Here is a 16,472-nt window from a genome sequence, read left to right as displayed (position 1 = left end):
TTCTGCAAAGAAGGACTTTGTGTTCACATGACTAGGAAAGACTGCTCAATAACCCAAACAGAGGAATGCTCCTGACAGTTTTATATTATAAAGGGATGAAATGGTGCTTAAAATAATGCTGTGAGATGAGAAGTCCCACTTTCAAAGGAATGGCTGTTCCTGCTGCAAGAGAGGTTGGGCATTAAAACAGAATTTATTTAAAGTGGGTCCTGTTACAAGCACTATTTTTAAGGGGTTTTGTTGATTTAGTGGTTGTAGGAAGTTTAAAAAGCTTGGAGATGAGAGAAGCTACGGGCCTTGGCTTCTGTCTCCTCTCTCTTCAAGGAATATCCCTTCTATAAACCCAGCTCCCTGATTCTGCTTTCAGTTTTGTGCCATGCTGTGAGGCCACACATCAGTGGGACATACAATGTGACACCCTAACATTAGACTTTTCAGTGAAGCTACTTTTAGTTGTTGGTGAGGGCAAGCTTTCTTTGCATCTATGTTATTTGCTCTAACTTGTATTTAACACCTCGCAATCCTGCATTAAATAACACAATAAAAATGAGAAAAGCAAAGCATGATAGCTAGGTTCCCCCAGTGAGAAGTGTATTTGTGTTGACAGCTGGATTGGTCATTCATTCCTTGAAATCCTTGAAAGTATGCTTAGATAAGTGTCTGTGCGGGCACACGTGCATGGATACACATTCACATGTATGTATGTATGTAAGTGCACTTAATATAAAAGCTGGCTTAAATACCAGTTTCAGCATTTCAACATCAAGCAATGGCGAAGTGAGGGTTGCTCGCCCAGACTGACTGGAAGAACCGGCATGAGAGCCCATAAAGGCTTGTATTAATTAACTTAATTGTCCTTGTGGTCTGACATTGCAGGGTCAAAACCATGTTTGATGCTGAGTTTCTGCTGTACCTCCAACTTCCAAGAGATTTATTCACACTTGCCTTCTAGCCTAGACCTGATGTAATAATTTTATATTTAAAGCTTGTCTAGTATCTATATTTTAAGTAAGTTACTCTGTAGCGGTTGTACACTTGACAGTCTTTTCTTTTGCACAAAGTTGTAAAATTCTGAAGGGTAAAATCTTACCGTAAAATAAAAATAAGAAAAAAAAACCAACTCTGCATAGAAATTTGAACAGTTTATATAATAGAGTCTGATTTTCTATGGTCTTCATAGGGAAGACACTATGTCTATGAGACACTTCTTAATTCAGTGTAATTCTCCATGCAAAAGGTGTGCATCCTGTACCATGCTGTTAATCTGTTTCTTACCACCCAGAAGGCACATCTGTCACAGGAAAGAGTTCTTTTTTGTTTGTGGGTAAATAACTATCTGAAACAAACAAAAAGAACACTCTAAAAACTTTCATTTTGGAAAAACTACTGAAATGGTCAAGAGATAAAGAATAATTAATGTATCTATTGCTCCATTCAGAATGAAAGAAATAATGCATCTTGGCTGTACCTGCAGCCTCCCTGCAAAGAGAAGGAAACAGCAGGCACATTGATAGGGGGAAGTGTAAAAGGCTGTTGGGAGAACTGATTGCAGAGCTGATGGGAGTAAATTGGACTGATTTGGAGATTGGAAGGGCAGAAGTAATTGCTCAGTATCAGTCAGAGCTCCTGCAGTACCTGTGTCAACACTGTCTTTATCAAAAAATCTCTCACCACTAATTCTCATTCACATACATAGCTTGAGAAGGGTCCCAGAATAAAAACAGACATAAAAATTCAAAATATTTATAATAATTATTTAATTGTTGGCTCCTATTATTTAGGTTTTTTTTTTACTTTTTGGGGCTAGAGACCCCAGGATCTGAGGAACTGAGCAGTGCTGGAACCAGTTTCAAACTGTATTTGATGTAAGTCTTGTATCTTGCTTCCAACAATCATCAAAAACAGATGGTTTGGAGAACTGAAATCTCTACTAGCAATAATAGTCTTTCTATCCTTATCACTAATACCTTCAAGCACAAAGATTTGTATTTATCATACACATTTTTTTAATGCTCTGATATGTTTTCACTATGCATGTAAATGCCTAACCCTCTTCAGTGCTGTAGAGTCCACAGCCCTTGCCAGTGCAGACACCAGCATGGAGGAGCAGATGGTTCTGTGCAAAGGTAAGCTGTAAAATAGAAGAGATAAGGTATGAGCTGCATTTGAAAATGGAATTTTAAAAAGCTGGAGAGTGCAGCAGAAAGAATGGGATGCATTGAGAACACCCGCCCCCGGTTTGACCCTGCAGCCAATACAGGCCATCAGCAAGTGGGCTGTGAGAATAGGCAAGTCTGCAGCTCCCCAAGCATGGTATGCAGGGGGGGCTAAAAAGAGGTAGAGTGGGTGAGACAAACCATAAAGATCAGAGGTGTGATCTCACATGGATACAGGTGTGCAACATGTGAGATCACAAGCTCATTTTCTTCCCTAACCATTTCTACTTCTGCTGTTGTTAACTGTAACAACTGTGCAAAGTGCTTTGGTGCATTTTTTGTTTATTTTCAATCTTACTCTTTTACACTTGCCTCTCATTCAGAATTGAGGAAGACAGTATTTAAGTTTTCACCATAAAGAGCAGCCAATTAGAAAAAAACTCAATGTGACAGTAGTAGCCACTTGAATGAACTAAATATGTTTGTTTGCTCAATAACTTTTAAAATGTTAATTAGAAAAATAGGGGAAACACTGAAATACTAGCTAATTTTCAAATTGGACCCATTTTGCTTCCAATTTACAAGATTAAAAATGTTTTCACCAAGTTGTTACTTGCAATCCAAATCCATTTAAAATTATAAATGCCATGAATATTCCAATGTGGTGTGTAAAGGTAGGAGCAGTCCTATGCCTCATGAAAATTTTAGATACTTTTCTTCTGCAGCATTTAATAATCAAAACACATCAACTAATCAGACGATGCCGTTAGCCTGAATACTGGATTATATATCCCCAGCTCACTGGGATGTAATTAATGTGTTGCTAGGCAGGTAAACAAGTCTGGGTTATGCCTGGCTGCTGGAGGGAAACAATATCTGTGCCTGGCTGGCTTTATTCAGTTGCAGAAGAGCAAGGAGAAGGGCAACCCTGCCCACGTACTGCACAGTCTCACCTGATGGTTCATCCAGTCCCTGTACTGGGAATTCAGGCTTCCCAATCCCCAGTATTTCTTACTGCCAAGTGGAGATGGCTCCTCCCTCAGTAACCTGGGGTTCTCGTGAACTCATGTTGGCCACCAAGATACCCAAAGTACTTGAGTGCTTGTAGGGTTTCATTTTGAGTCCTGGAGTTTCATCTGGGAGTTTGCTAGGAAAAAGTTAAACACAGTGATGGCAAAGTCCATTTGTGCCTCTGGACCTATGCTCATACATGCATCTGAGGTGGCTCAAAGCATCTCTGAATTGTAGACACTGGATAATTTTGTGTGGCCATGGCAGAACCTTGACTGCCTCTGTTATGGAAAACTGAGGAGAGACAGAACCTGGAAGGTAGAATGGGGAAAGATCCAGAAAGCTGAGATTTATGGTGGTGTGATGGGTCCCCTAGACACTGCTCTGGTTTTTGGTGGCTGACATTAGTGGGAGCAGCAAGGCAGAGCTAGATCTGAAGTAATTTATTTGCCTTTCTCTCTTTCCTTCCAATTTGTTGCCATAAGCAACTGGGTATTTTGACTACATGTAGCAGCACACCTAGAGTCACTACTAAAGCTCTAAGGAGACCCATGACAATACCCAACTAGTAAATACTTCATGATATGCCGCAAATATTTTAATTTATTTCATTATATGCCATTTAGTATTAAGTGAAGTGTATCTCCTGCAAAGGAAATCTATTTTCTTTTGTTAATAACTTTTCAGCTTTTGTGCAAAATGACTGTACTTTCATCTTTTCAATCTTCATAAAATGAAAGGCTTTTGCTTTTGTCTTCCATGTACATCTAGGAAGAGGTCTTTTTTATCAATTAAAACCAGTAAGTTTGCACCTTTACAAACACAAGCTCTTTACCTGGTTAAGTTTAAACATTTCTGATGTTTTTTGATGGTCTGCTTAGACTGGTGTGAGTCTGTGGGTTGTGTCTGCCGTACTGGCGCGCATTATTTTGGGGGTTTCCTGAATATACCCACATGCAACAACAGAGATGTTGGAAGTACAGATGCCCACAGGGAGCCTTTTCCGGTACTGCAGGTGCCATGTTTGCTGCTTGCTGTCCTAATGTTTCATACTCCAATAACTCTCTTTGGCTGAGCATTTGGGGTCCTGAAATTCAAAGATTTTTATCCCCTTGCTGCTCTATTTTTGGAAGACAACTACACATGTGATAGCTAGCATCTGTCAAGTAGTGTAACTGCTGAGCACTGTCTGCAGAGTGAATTTAAGTGCTCTGGGAATATGTCTTGTAATTTCAGAAATGCAAAGCTACCTCAGAAATCCACAGTGCAGGACAGGTGCTTAACTCTCACTTTTGGTGAACTTCTCTGCTTGTGGTATAAGCAAAAGTTACATTTTCATGAAATGCAAAGCACGATCCAGTGCTGTCATTTGACCTTGCAGTGGTCGAACCTGGATAATAATCTCAGGACACATGCTACAAAGTACAGAATAGCAGCCATTCTGCAGCTACAGTCCTCCTTCCAGGGAGAAAGCCTAACAGGGTAGCTTGCTGGGAGAAATTCATATTGCCTCTTTAACTGACAATATGAAATTCAAGAACAGTCAGGATCCAGGCCTCTTCTACTGCATTTGTCTCAATGAAGTGAGGAAAATTGTGGTAAAGGAAAGAAGACAGTGAAATCTACAACTTCTCCAACACGGTGATTCAGTACAGCTGTTTAGTCATTGACCTACTGTTCTTCACTTCCTCTTACACATTATTATGAGGGGGAAAAATAATTCATAATCACTGGATTAACTCCTCTCCAGGCTACAGGACAACTCTACATATGCTTTTTGTTATTGAAACTATTGGGTGTATTGTGCCTTTGTTTTGAGATTTCCATTCTCTCCTATGCATTACAGCTGAATGAAGGTTTACTCCTAAAGGTAATTTCAAAGTGGAGTGACATGATAGAAACATTTTCCTTCTAAACTACAGCGATGGGCTTGACACTGGGAGGTCATACTTGGAGAAGTGTAAATTACAGATTCTATTTCATGAATTTGAATCACAAGTTCTTGTGGCAACTCACAAGTTGTAAAGGACCAAGTGCAGTGGGACGAAGGGCAGCCCCAGGCTAGCGTTCAGTACACAGAGGATCAGAGTTTGACAGCTGGAAGGACATTTAGCTTTCTTCTGTTTGGCCAGCAGGATCTTTTACTTGACATGTCACATGCGATACATGACAGAGCAAAGTATGATGCCACCTCAAATCAAAAATGGAAAAAAGTAATCCAGATCAAACTTAAATCAAATAGGGCAGAAGTAATAGCTTCCTCACATAAAATTGCTTTCACGGGTGCAAAGGTAAGGAAAAATTACAACTAATGCACCCTATTCTTATGTTTTAATGTGGTGTTTGGCAGCACTGCCGACACAAGCACTCCGTAATTCTGGATCTGATTCAGAAAGCTTGATATGACCCTGGAAATCCTGACAGTTCAAATACTTAACACAAGTTGCTCTTTATTTGTTTTTCTGGGTATAAACCATTACCATTCAATTCCAGGTTTTCTAGCATGGAGCTTGTAGAAATACAAGAGGCTTTGGGAAAACGGGAAGTGCTGTGAGTGCCCACCTGCCACAGTGCAGGGATTGCCCTGGTGGCCTCAGCAGCCTCCACCAGCTGCAAACTTTGTTCATAGAGCTTCATATTGAGTCGTGGAGCTTCTTCTGGGAGTTAGCTAGGAAAAAGTTAAACACAGTGATGGCAAAGTCCATTTGTGCCTCTGGACCTATGCTCATACATGCATCTGAGGTGGCTCAAAGCATTTCTGAATTGTAGACACTGGATAATTTTGTGTGGCCATGGCAGAACCTTGACTGCCTCTGTTATGGAAAACTGAGGAGAGACAGAACCTGGAAGGTAGAATGGGGAAAGATCCAGAAAGCTGAGATTTATGGTGGTGTGATGGGTCCCCTAGACACTGCTCTGGTTTTTGGTGGCTGACATTAGTGGGAGCAGCAAGGCAGAGCTAGATCTGAAGTAATTTATTTGCCTTTCTCTCTTTCCTTCCAATTTGTTGCCATAAGCAATTGGGTATTTTTTCTACATGTAGCAGCACACCTAGAGTCACTACTAAAGCTCTAAGGAGACCCATGAAAATAACTTGGGTGTCCGAGTGTTTATGGTGTGAGACGGAAAGGCGGGAAGCCGGCAGAACGCGCGCCGATGCTGCCGAGGCCCGGCGGCTGCGGGCCCAGCCCAAGGGGCTCCGCGGGACGGACACGCCGGGGCTGCGCTCGGGTCTCCCGCGGCTGTGGGGCAGCGCCCACGGACGGGATCCCGAGGCCGTAGAGGCCCGGCGAAGCAGCGTGGATGTCGGCGTGAGGGGGCCAGTGCGGGGCCGGGCCGGGAGCGGCACCGCCCGAGTGTACCGTGCTGGGCTGGGCTGGGCTGGCCTGGGCCGGGCCGGGCGGGACAGGGCGCGGGGAGCTTCCCGCACAGCCCCGCCCCGGTCCCCGCGGGGTGGCGGGAGCGGCCGGGCAGCCCCGGCGGTCGCCGCCTTCTCGTTCCCGGCTTTGGCGCGGGGAAGGACCGCAGCTAGAGGGAGCTGCTCCGGACCGCGTCTGCCCGTGCGCCCCGGTTCTTTCACAGGCTCCCCCGCCCCTTCCCTCCCTCCTTCCCCCGTGATGGCGGAGGACAGCGAGTCCGCGGCCAGCCAGCAGAGCCTGGAGCTGGATGACCAGGACACCTGCGGCATAGACGGCGACAATGAAGAGGAGACCGAGCACGCCAAGGGGTAGGGGCGCGCTTGGGCAGCGCGCAGGGCTCGGGGAGGCAGCTCCGTGTCCTCCCCCGCGGCAGAGGCCGGGCTGGAGGTGCCCGGGCCGGGCTCGCCTGATGCCCGGCACGGTCCCTCGGCGGGGCGGCTGTGGTGGGCGCTCCTGCCCGCTGGCGGGCGGCCTGCGCGCCCCGGCCTGGCTCGGCCCGGCCCGGCCCGGCCCGGCTCATCCGCGGCGCCTGCGCCGGGCGGCCGAGCGGCCCCAGCCCGGGCCGCCTCCCGCCGCAGCATGCGGGCGTGGAACGGCCCCGCCGCCCGGCCCGGAGCCCCGCGCCCTTCTGCCCGTAAGGGGAGAGGGGGAGCCCGGGCCCGGCCCGGCCCGAGGTGAGGGGGCGGCGGGGCTGGCACTTACCCGCCGGACACCGGCCTTGAAATCGTGCCGTATAAGCGAGGGTAAATCCTGCCTTCTTGTTGGCGCTTTTAGGGCTTGGGGGCGTTTCTGCGTATTTTTGGCCGTCAGGAAGTCCCCTGTAGCGGGCAGATGCCTCCGTGCCCCCCAGGTGGTTCCGGCTGAGCGGCTCCCGCGGGCCGTCCCGCGCTCACCCACATCCACACCCACCGCCCGCTGCCTGCCGGCCGGGCTCCGGTCCGGGCATCGTCTGTGTCAGCCTGTCCTGCAGACACTCCTCCTCACCCATTGTCCTCCAGGAGATGTTACCTCCAGATCCACGCGCTGTGGAGAGCAGAGCGCGTGTTTTAGCACGGCAGTAGCCGGGGCAGACGCTGTTGTCTGATTGTAGTTCCTTCTCCACTAATATTGCGTCTCAGATCTTCCCACGCTGAGGATCAGGCGGTGTTTCCAGTTGCCTGGGGAGCTGAAGGGAGAGGCAGCCAGCATAGCTGCGGCCCCTGCCACCCTGCCGGTGTTGGGCTGGCTGCAGTGTGGCTCCGTCCGGGCACGAGGTGCCAAGGTTCTGGCTTGCTCTGCAGCCTTTTGGGGCAGGGGAGTGGGAGGAATGTGTTTCAAAAGTCGGCTGCATTTAATTTTTTTTTTTCTTTTTTGAGGGGTTAGAAACGTGATTGCAGAGAAGGCGCTTTGTTGTCGCAGCCAGGAGTGACTGGAGTAACCTAAAATAGAACTAGGTTAATCTATACAGTGCTACACAAATATCTTCCTCGTGAATTTGTGATTGATCTCCTGGAGTGCTTTTCTATAGGTGATTGGTGTTTGAGGGTGTACTCTGTTGTCTTCTAGGATTTGGTTGACAACAATCTTAAACGTGGGAAGAGAAATCTAAGGGACTTTGGAGGGCTGACTTGTCTGGAAGGCAGGAAGGGGGAAAACTTTGATGCTTGCTGCTCTGTCATTGAGTTAATGGCATGCACACTAAAATAATTGTGTTAGAAATAATTACAGTAATATAAATCTGGGATATTAAAAGGGACAAAATGGTGTTTTGCTATCTTGGGGCTTTTTTGACATTTGCTTCAGTAAATATATCACAGTTGGTGATTCCCAAATATGTGAAAGTAAAGTCCTAAGAGCAGAGAGATGTTATTTATTGTTCTTCATAGGAACCGACCTGGCATCCTAGTTGGGGTTGTTTGATAGCAAGATAATGATTCAGGTAATGATAGCCAGGTAATGATTCAGGTAATGCCTGTCCAGAATTCATTTGGATTGTACTCCTAGTTCAGTTTCCTCTCCTGTCTGTCCGTGTGCATGCCCGGGCTGTAGCTGCCCTCTGCAGCAGAGCTCTGTGTGTGGCTGTACTTGGGCTGCTGTGACAGCGAGTGCAGTGTGTAAGGAGCAATCAGGGAACAAAGAATTGCACTTTGGTGTGCTCTGAGTCACAGCTTGCTGCTCTACTCCAACACGGGTCTCACTGCTCTCTAAGGGACACCGGCTGTAGCCTGTATGGTCTACCCAAACTTGTTTCTGTTGAATATCCCAGATGTATTTTAATGAGTGTTTTTTAGTAAGTTTAGTTGAATTAGTGGTAGATCATTCCAGTAGAAAAAGCCTCTTAACTATTAGTATCTGCTGCATGAAGTCTCATATTGACTCTTGAATTACTTTATTTTCCTGTAATCTTTGAAAAATCGTGTTTGCTACCCTTTGTCTGCAGGCTAAAATACTCAAATGAATTCCAGCAAGTGAAAGGAAAAATCTCACAGTAGAGGATGCAAGATCTACTCTTGATCTGGGAGATTAACCTATAGTAATAGGAGCCTAATTAATTATTCCCTGTTTTCTCCCTGTCATTGTATATTAATTCTTGAAGTAACATTAAAGTTTGCTTCAAGCTTTTAGATTAGGTTTTATATACTTAAGCAATTTATGAGCAGTCCAACTACATGAGACTATGACTTTGTCAACTGACTTGTTAAATTCTGTGTGGTCTCTATTAGTGCTGATCAATATTTAGTCTCATTCTATTTTAACCTGCACTTTTTTGGAAGGAGGCAGAATATTGTGTGTCAGTCTCTATTGGATCGCCATGTAAGTTATTTTCAAGATGCTTCTTGACATTTGAAAATAAGTCCTTAGAATGTTGTCCACAGGAAAACATGATTTTTATATATACATGACTTTTTTGTTGTTTTTTTTTTCTTTTTTAATTTGCAGCAGTTTTTGTGCTTGAGCACTGAAAGAGTGCAGCAGAAAATAACCATTTTATAGGTCTCAACTGTGAAAATGTCTTTGTCTGATTCTGCTCCTGTTTTTTAGAGGCAGGATTATGTATATTGTGTGACTCATTGCTATTTTCCTGTTCTGTAGTTTGCTCCTGCTAGACGCATTATGCTGTATTTGTTCTGTGTTGTAATAAAGTGTGCTTTACAAAATATCTTTGTTAGCGTGGATGTAGAAAAAAATGTATTTGTTGCATCTGGATCCACCCTGCTAAGTCCAGCCTTATAAGGTCTCTCACATTCTAAATAGCTCCTTATGCTCATTGCCAGAAAGGCCTTGGGCATAAAACGTTTAGTAAACAGATGAGAAAAAGGTATGACCTTCAAACAACTCCCCCAGACCTCACAAATTATTTGCTTTGAATGTTTTAGTAGTATACCCCTATGATTATTGTTAAAAAAAGGCCAACTTTGTAATGAATAATACTTCTAAAAAAGAACCAAGTATTTTTAAGGTAGTGGAAGCAGTGCTTGGTTTTAGCAGGTGAGTTTTACATTTCTGAGTACAGACTACAGACTTGAAGGGTGAGGCAGAGGAAACATGCAGATCTGAGGAATACTCTTGGGTTAGGGTTTAAAGTATTGCTGCTAGGTTTTCATGCTAAAAACCTTGCATTCTCAAGTATTGAAATGTATACAAATGAAATCTTCATGCAAAGAGATTATTTGTAATGACAGTGTGTTAGTAAGTTGAATTTGAAGGGCATAGACCCTTCTTGTCAAGACCTTTCTATATTGTCTTGAAGTGGTGGTAGTTTTTCACAGCAATGAGAAAGCCCTTTGCACCTAAACTTTCATTTTCTTTATGAACCAATGACAGCCCTACTATAAATAATACTGCTTTAAAATGTTTTGAAGTCTTGCCCATATACTTGAGACCTGATTTTTGTGATCAAAAATCTGTGTAACATCTTTAGAAATGCAGCTTTGCAACCTCACTTACAGAGAGCAGTACTGTGAAGACAAGAACCCCACACAGGCCTTTGCAGTTTAAAAATAAACATTTGAAGTACATGTTTGGTTTTAAATTGAGAAATTGCTAACTTAAGATTACCATTCCATGTAACATAAAACAGATGTTGATATTACAAAAGGCTTTTTCTGCTAAAGCAGAATTTAGTGTTCAAAAAGGAAATCAATATAATAGTGACAGTTAGTCAGTGAGAAAGATAATCTCAAACCAAGGGAACCAAAACAGTTTGACCACCTGAACAGGGTAATTTTCATGCTCCTCTGGATTTTTCCATCTCAGCTTTTCATGGATTTGCTCTGGGCCTCATAAAGTAAGTTTCTCCACCCTTGCCACATTTCTCCCCAAATGCACTAAGTATTCCCATTTTCCAGTTTAAAAAAACCCAATCCAACCAAAACACCACCACATGCAGGGAGAAGCAAAAGTATTTTTTTCCCACATCTATGCAAAACACCAGATGTGTGTACATAAGTGGAAAGGTATGTGGGTGGGATCATGGGCTTGCATTTGTGACTTGCAGACAGAATCATAAAACTGTAGGCCTAAGTAACAGTCTCAGAATCCTATCCACAGCCTGTTTCTGGGGCAAGGTTAAGACATTTTGGGGGAAAATAAGGTGTTTTGACCCTTCTTTTGGATCAACTGAATTTTGATTTGTGTGTTACTTTTATGCTGGCCTCACCTTATTCATCAGACTGACAAAATTGTCATTGTGGGTGCAGTTAAAAATATCTTAAACTGTGCCTGTACTTAGATATAGCTGAACTTCAATGTATAGAGTTGCCCTCCTGTCATTAAAGTTCTCCTGGTATAAGTGTGTCTCCACTAGACTGACATAGTCAAAATCTTCCAGAAGTCTAACATTGAATGGTTTTCTTTGTATAATCTGTTGTGGTCTGTGTGGCAGGCTGGATTGGGGCAGATGTGTTGATCTGATGTGTGAAAAGTCATGTTTCCTGACCTGCCAACTTGACATGGCAGCACCCTAAGCTCTGTATTGTTTTTTTGCTTCCCACATAGGACCTGAGCTTGAAGTTGTGTCACTTTACAGGTGCAGGGTAGTTTGGAAAAAGAGATTTCATGCTTAAAGGTCAACTTTCATAAAAATTGGAAACTTTTTTCCTCCCAGCTTCTAAGTGTGAGATAAGATTCAATGTGTCATCATATATCTGACCTGACAGAGGAGAGAATTCAGATATTAGTCAGCATACAAGATTGTCAGAGAAAAGCTTTTAATAGGAGCCTTTGGTTTCAATCTTGTTACCTTTGCATATCCTTTGTGCTGTGAAGTCTAGCATAATTACTACAAGTTGAGCAACCAAGTTCCTCCCTTCCCAGCCATTCTCACTCCCAGTTTTAGAGCCTTTCAGTTCTTTCCAAGGCAGAGCATGAGAAGGACAACAAATCTCAGGAGATGTTTCGGTTTTGCTTCTGCCCTCATTTGCTTGGTATCTCTGGTTGTAACTTGTGTTGGACAAACCTGTTTACTGAGTACATAGAAGTTTCTGTGTGCTGCCTGCTGCCAAATGTCTGGGTTGCAGGCGTGCCTAAATAGTAGGATGAGTAGAACTCTATTTAAATCCTCTTTTTACATTGTGTGGACTGTAACAGTAAAAAATAAACTGACTCAAGCGGGAGATTGTGCATAAATAACTGCTTGGAATGATCCCTAGATAACCTGTAAGACAAACATACCAAAATTTATTTTGCAACAGACAGTGTGAAAAATTTAAACCCAAAGGTCATAAACCAAGGAGTGGGATTTTGGAACATGAAAAAAAAATTAAAAACTAGTAGTGCAGTTTTAAATGCCACATATATTTTACAACACTTTACTTCTGTATTCCTTCTTTCCCAGCTGAAGAATATACATTTCTATATGAAAAAGATCTTAAATTGGTCAAAGAACAAACTATGATTGTCCTGGTAAAAGTACGGTTCGACTGGGGATAGCATTAGTAAAGCTTGGCAAAGCTGATTTTTCTCCATAACTGCCAAGCTTTTTTTTTAGTTCAATTGTTCATTATTTCATCAAACTAAATAAAACATTGACCCTCAGGTAATCCTAGTGAGCAGAATTCCCCTGTGGTGTATGTGATGCCAGATCCTGCTGAAAGACAAGAAGACAGTGAGCTGCACTAGTGTATTTCGGGGCTCAGTGCCTGCTGAGGGTGTCTGTTCAAGAGCCGTGTTTGCTGAAACTCTGAATAGCTGTGTTCAGCACACAGATCCTTGGGAGCCAGCTCAGGTACACAGAGGCATCATTTGTTTGCTATATGTGAGGTGTTCTAGGGAAAGACAAGTTTGTGGACAGTTGCAGAAAGTAAAAAAAATACTTCCTTAAATGAATCTCAGCAAGTGTGAAATCACTTCTCCTAGTATTTTTATCTCAGTTTTGCCAGATAGAGGTGGTGAAGTCCTAGGTCTTGTACACATGTGTGGGGTTTTACTGTTTTGTATTTATAACCACTTGCCAGTCTTTTGTGTCTGTTCTGCGTTTAAATTCTGTACAAAATGTCAGCTTGGTATACAGGCCTTCAGATAAATTTAAATTTTCTTACTTTACATGAGTCAACACTGTGCTGCCCAGGTGGCCAAGGAAGCCAATGGCATCCTGGCTTGTATTAGACTGAGTGTGGCCAGCAGGACCAGGACAGTGATCATACCCTTGTACTTGGACTGGTGAAGCAACACCTTGAATCAGTTTTGAGCCCTTCACTGGACTAAAAACTAGAGCTGGAGCATGTTCAGAGAAGGGCAGCAAAGCTGGTGAAGGAGCTGAAGAATAAGTCCTGTGAGGAGTGGCTGAGGGAAGTGGGGTTGTTTAACCTGGAGAAAAGGAGGTTCGGGGAGGATCTTATTACTCTCTACAACTACCTGAAAGGAGGTTTTAGCCAAGTGAGGGTTGGCCTCTTCTCCCAGGTAACAAATGACAGGACAAGAGAAAATGGCCTCAACTTGCATCAGGGGAGATTTAGATTGCACGTGATGAAAAATCTCTTCACTGAAGGGGTTGTGGCGAAGTGGCTGAGTCACTGTGCTTGGGGGTATTGCAAGCATGTGTAGATGTGGCACTGAGGAATACAGTTTAGTAGTGGACTTGGGTTAATGCTGGGCTCAATGACCTTAAAGGTGCTTTCCAACCTAAGTGCTGTGATTCAATGAAATTGTGATTCATTGTAGATTGTGTAGGTGATCTGGCAGTATGCTTATTCTGCAACAAAAGATTTTCTCCCTGCATCACTTACACAAGTCCATCTTCTGTTTCTGCAGCCTTCTAGTAAATGCTTCAAACTGTCTCTTATCTCTCCAGTGTGTTTGGTCTGCGCTACTGTTGTCCATAGAGTAGCAACTTGGTCCTGTTCTAGAGGCTGCGGCATTTACCATGCTTTCTTTTTGGCAGCATAACCCAGTGTAACCTTGAATGTTACGGACTTCTTGAGATTGATCTTTCACTACAGACTATTCTAAAGTACAGTAATGTTCTCACAAAAATCAGTCTTTGCTTAGTTGCATTGTTTGGTTAATTGCAGGCATTGGGCCTCCCAGCTGGAGGGAGGATGTCTTCTTGACAATATCACCTCAGACAAGGCATAGATGCTAAGACTGGTCATCATAATCTTGAAAATGAGCATGTTAGAGCAAATAATATGTCCCATGCAAATATGTTGATCGCAATAACTTTAGTTATGTTCTTCTGAGTTTTCTCTCTTTTTGTTTGTCAGTATGATACCTGGGGCTTTTCCCCCTGCAGGATTTAAAGAAACAATTGTTTCTTGCATTGACTTTTTTCTTTTCCAGTGAAAAACATCGAAGCCTCCCAAACTGTGATACCTGTCTTCAGTTCCATTATGTGCATATGGTTTTGCTGAGAGATTAGCCTCTTGAAAACAATTTAGTCCTAATTGACTCATTGCCTCTGTATTTTCGTTCTGTCTGAGAGTTGCCAACACATCCCACACTTTGCAAATTCTGATCTAATCTTGATTCTGTATCTTGATTATTTGTTAAATAAAAATCTTCTTTAAGAATAACTTATGTTATCAATAGTCAAAATATATCGGAATCTTCAAGTGCAATTTTTACTTTGTTACTGGGGCTTTTTAATTGAAGTTGACCCCATTGGGATTATTATTTTAAAGCACAAATATTTGGTTAGTTTTATGTTGTCTCTTACTGGGATTTCAGCAAGACTTTCATTGCAGTTTAAGTTAGGAACAAAATTTCCTGAAAACAGAATGTTTCATCTTGATTCTTCTCAAATTCAGATGTGTCTTATGGTTGAGCATGAAGGAGAAAAAGTGTTGGGGCACTAATAGTTACTGAGTTTCCAAGGAGGTTACTTTCCTCAGTTGCCATGCTTTCTTGTGTTCCTCCAAACGTTGAATTAGGTAGTTTTGGTTTTGTGCTGGGTAATAGTCTGGAGAAGAGCCCTGGTTTCTATGCAGTGTCACAATTTGACATGAGTATGTCAAAATGCCTGGTTGTGCTGGTTTCAGAGTATAAAACAAATGAGGGAGCACTTGCAGGAAGTTTTACATCAATGCTGTCAATTCCCCCCTTCCTTGCTTTCTTTACATTCAATCCACTGTTGGATTTTTCATATCAAAATGCTGGCTTTTCCATATTTAACTTTTTTTAAATTTGAGGCTCAGTGGTACTGATTTTTCTTATTGCACATTCTTTGAATCTCTGGCAGAAGTCCTGGAGGGGATTTGGGAGCGAAGAAGAAGAAAAAGAAGCAGAAGAGAAAAAAGGAGAAACCAAATTCTGGAGGCACCAAATCAGATTCTGCATCTGACTCCCAGGAGATTAAAATTCAACAACCTTCAAAAGTGAGAGCCTGGTTCTGTTTTAATTTGTGCGTGCTTTCTAATTTAATTTTAATTTGCATGTTGCTTGTTGTAAAAGTGAGTTGGTAGTTCTGCCTTAGTGTGTGAAAATTAAGCAAATGGTTCCTGTCCTGAACAGAGGGAAGCAAGCCAAAACCTGGTGTTTCTAAAGCTGCCATCACCACCACGGTGCTGTACTGTGAGAAAGGCAGAGGAGGAGTTTTGTCTTTCTCTTTGAGCAGTTAGAGCTTGAGCTAGCGACAACCTCATTGCATAGGATCATAATCTGTGATGGTAATGCTTTTAAATAGATCTTGTATTTGATGAATTGCCTTTAGTTTTTAGCCACCATCTAACTTGGCTTAGTGCAGTTTTGGTCACTTGCGCAGCATGAAGCTCTCTCAGCAGCAGCAGCAGGAGGGAAGGTGGGACTGCTGTGTTAACCAGAGTCTCTTTAGGGCAAGCAAGCAGCATGTATTTGTACATAAAATGCAGTAATCTCAAACTTGGAGATAAAGGCTCAAGAAAAATTTTGCTGTTAGAAAGGCCTCCACTATAGTTAAGAATGCAAAATTGCATGAGGGAATGTACAGTCCTTGTGGATTTTCTGATAAAATAGCATTGTCTGTGTGTGCCTTTGTCTATCATATTCTGAATAAGCAGAACATGATGTGGTGCCTTTTTAGCATACAGCTTTTATCCCAAGAGAAATCTGAGTCCAAGAACTAAAGTTTGTAAAACTAAGAAAGTTTTTGGACTGTTGAGCATATTGAGGTAGTTATATTTGCTTTATCTTTATTTTATGGACTGCTGAGCATATTGAGGTAGTTTATATTTCCTTTTATTTGCATTATTGTGGAGAATTTTACACCATTGTACCAACAGGAATCTTTGTCCTATAAGATTTGTCAAGTACATTGGGGTTACCAACTAATTTTAGGTGAAAAAGATTGTGTTCTGGCTCATTAGCATAGTGATAGATTTTCGTGTTGTCCCTTTAGATCTTTTCCGTGTTACCCTGATTGCTTTGCATGGGCACATTTGGCACAGGGGACACTTGATAATATGTAGTGAGATCTTAAGTACTTTGCCACATA

At 42.8% G+C, this 16,472-nt stretch overlaps 1 protein-coding gene and 1 long non-coding RNA gene across 3 annotated transcripts in view; one reads left to right on the top strand and one right to left on the bottom strand.

Moving 5' to 3' along the window:
- Positions 1 to 5,600: 5,600 nt before the first annotated feature.
- On the bottom strand, positions 5,601 to 7,853 carry LOC137486635 (uncharacterized). Its single transcript, XR_011005769.1, has 2 exons — positions 7,289 to 7,853; positions 5,601 to 5,835 (listed from the first exon to the last, which is right to left on the bottom strand). It is a non-coding gene; the product is annotated as an uncharacterized lncRNA (long non-coding RNA).
- NMT2 (N-myristoyltransferase 2) overlaps positions 6,630 to 16,472 on the top strand; it is a 34,809-nt gene continuing 24,966 nt past the window's right edge. Inside the window, exons 1-2 of one of the 2 annotated variants that reach the window (XM_068212040.1) lie at positions 6,630 to 6,894; positions 15,243 to 15,378. In XM_068212040.1, coding sequence (XP_068068141.1) covers positions 6,785 to 6,894; positions 15,243 to 15,378 — 246 coding nt within the window. In that variant the 5' untranslated portion in view covers positions 6,630 to 6,784. The remainder of the gene's footprint in view (positions 6,895 to 15,242; positions 15,379 to 16,472) is intronic. The other variant, XM_068212047.1, reaches the window with a different exon arrangement.

The sequence above is a fragment of the Anomalospiza imberbis genome, chromosome 1 (assembly GCF_031753505.1).
Source record: "Anomalospiza imberbis isolate Cuckoo-Finch-1a 21T00152 chromosome 1, ASM3175350v1, whole genome shotgun sequence".
NCBI lineage: Eukaryota > Metazoa > Chordata > Aves > Passeriformes > Viduidae > Anomalospiza > Anomalospiza imberbis.
The sequence above is the reverse complement of the archived record's forward strand: the minus strand, read 5'-3'. Positions and strand labels throughout refer to the sequence as shown.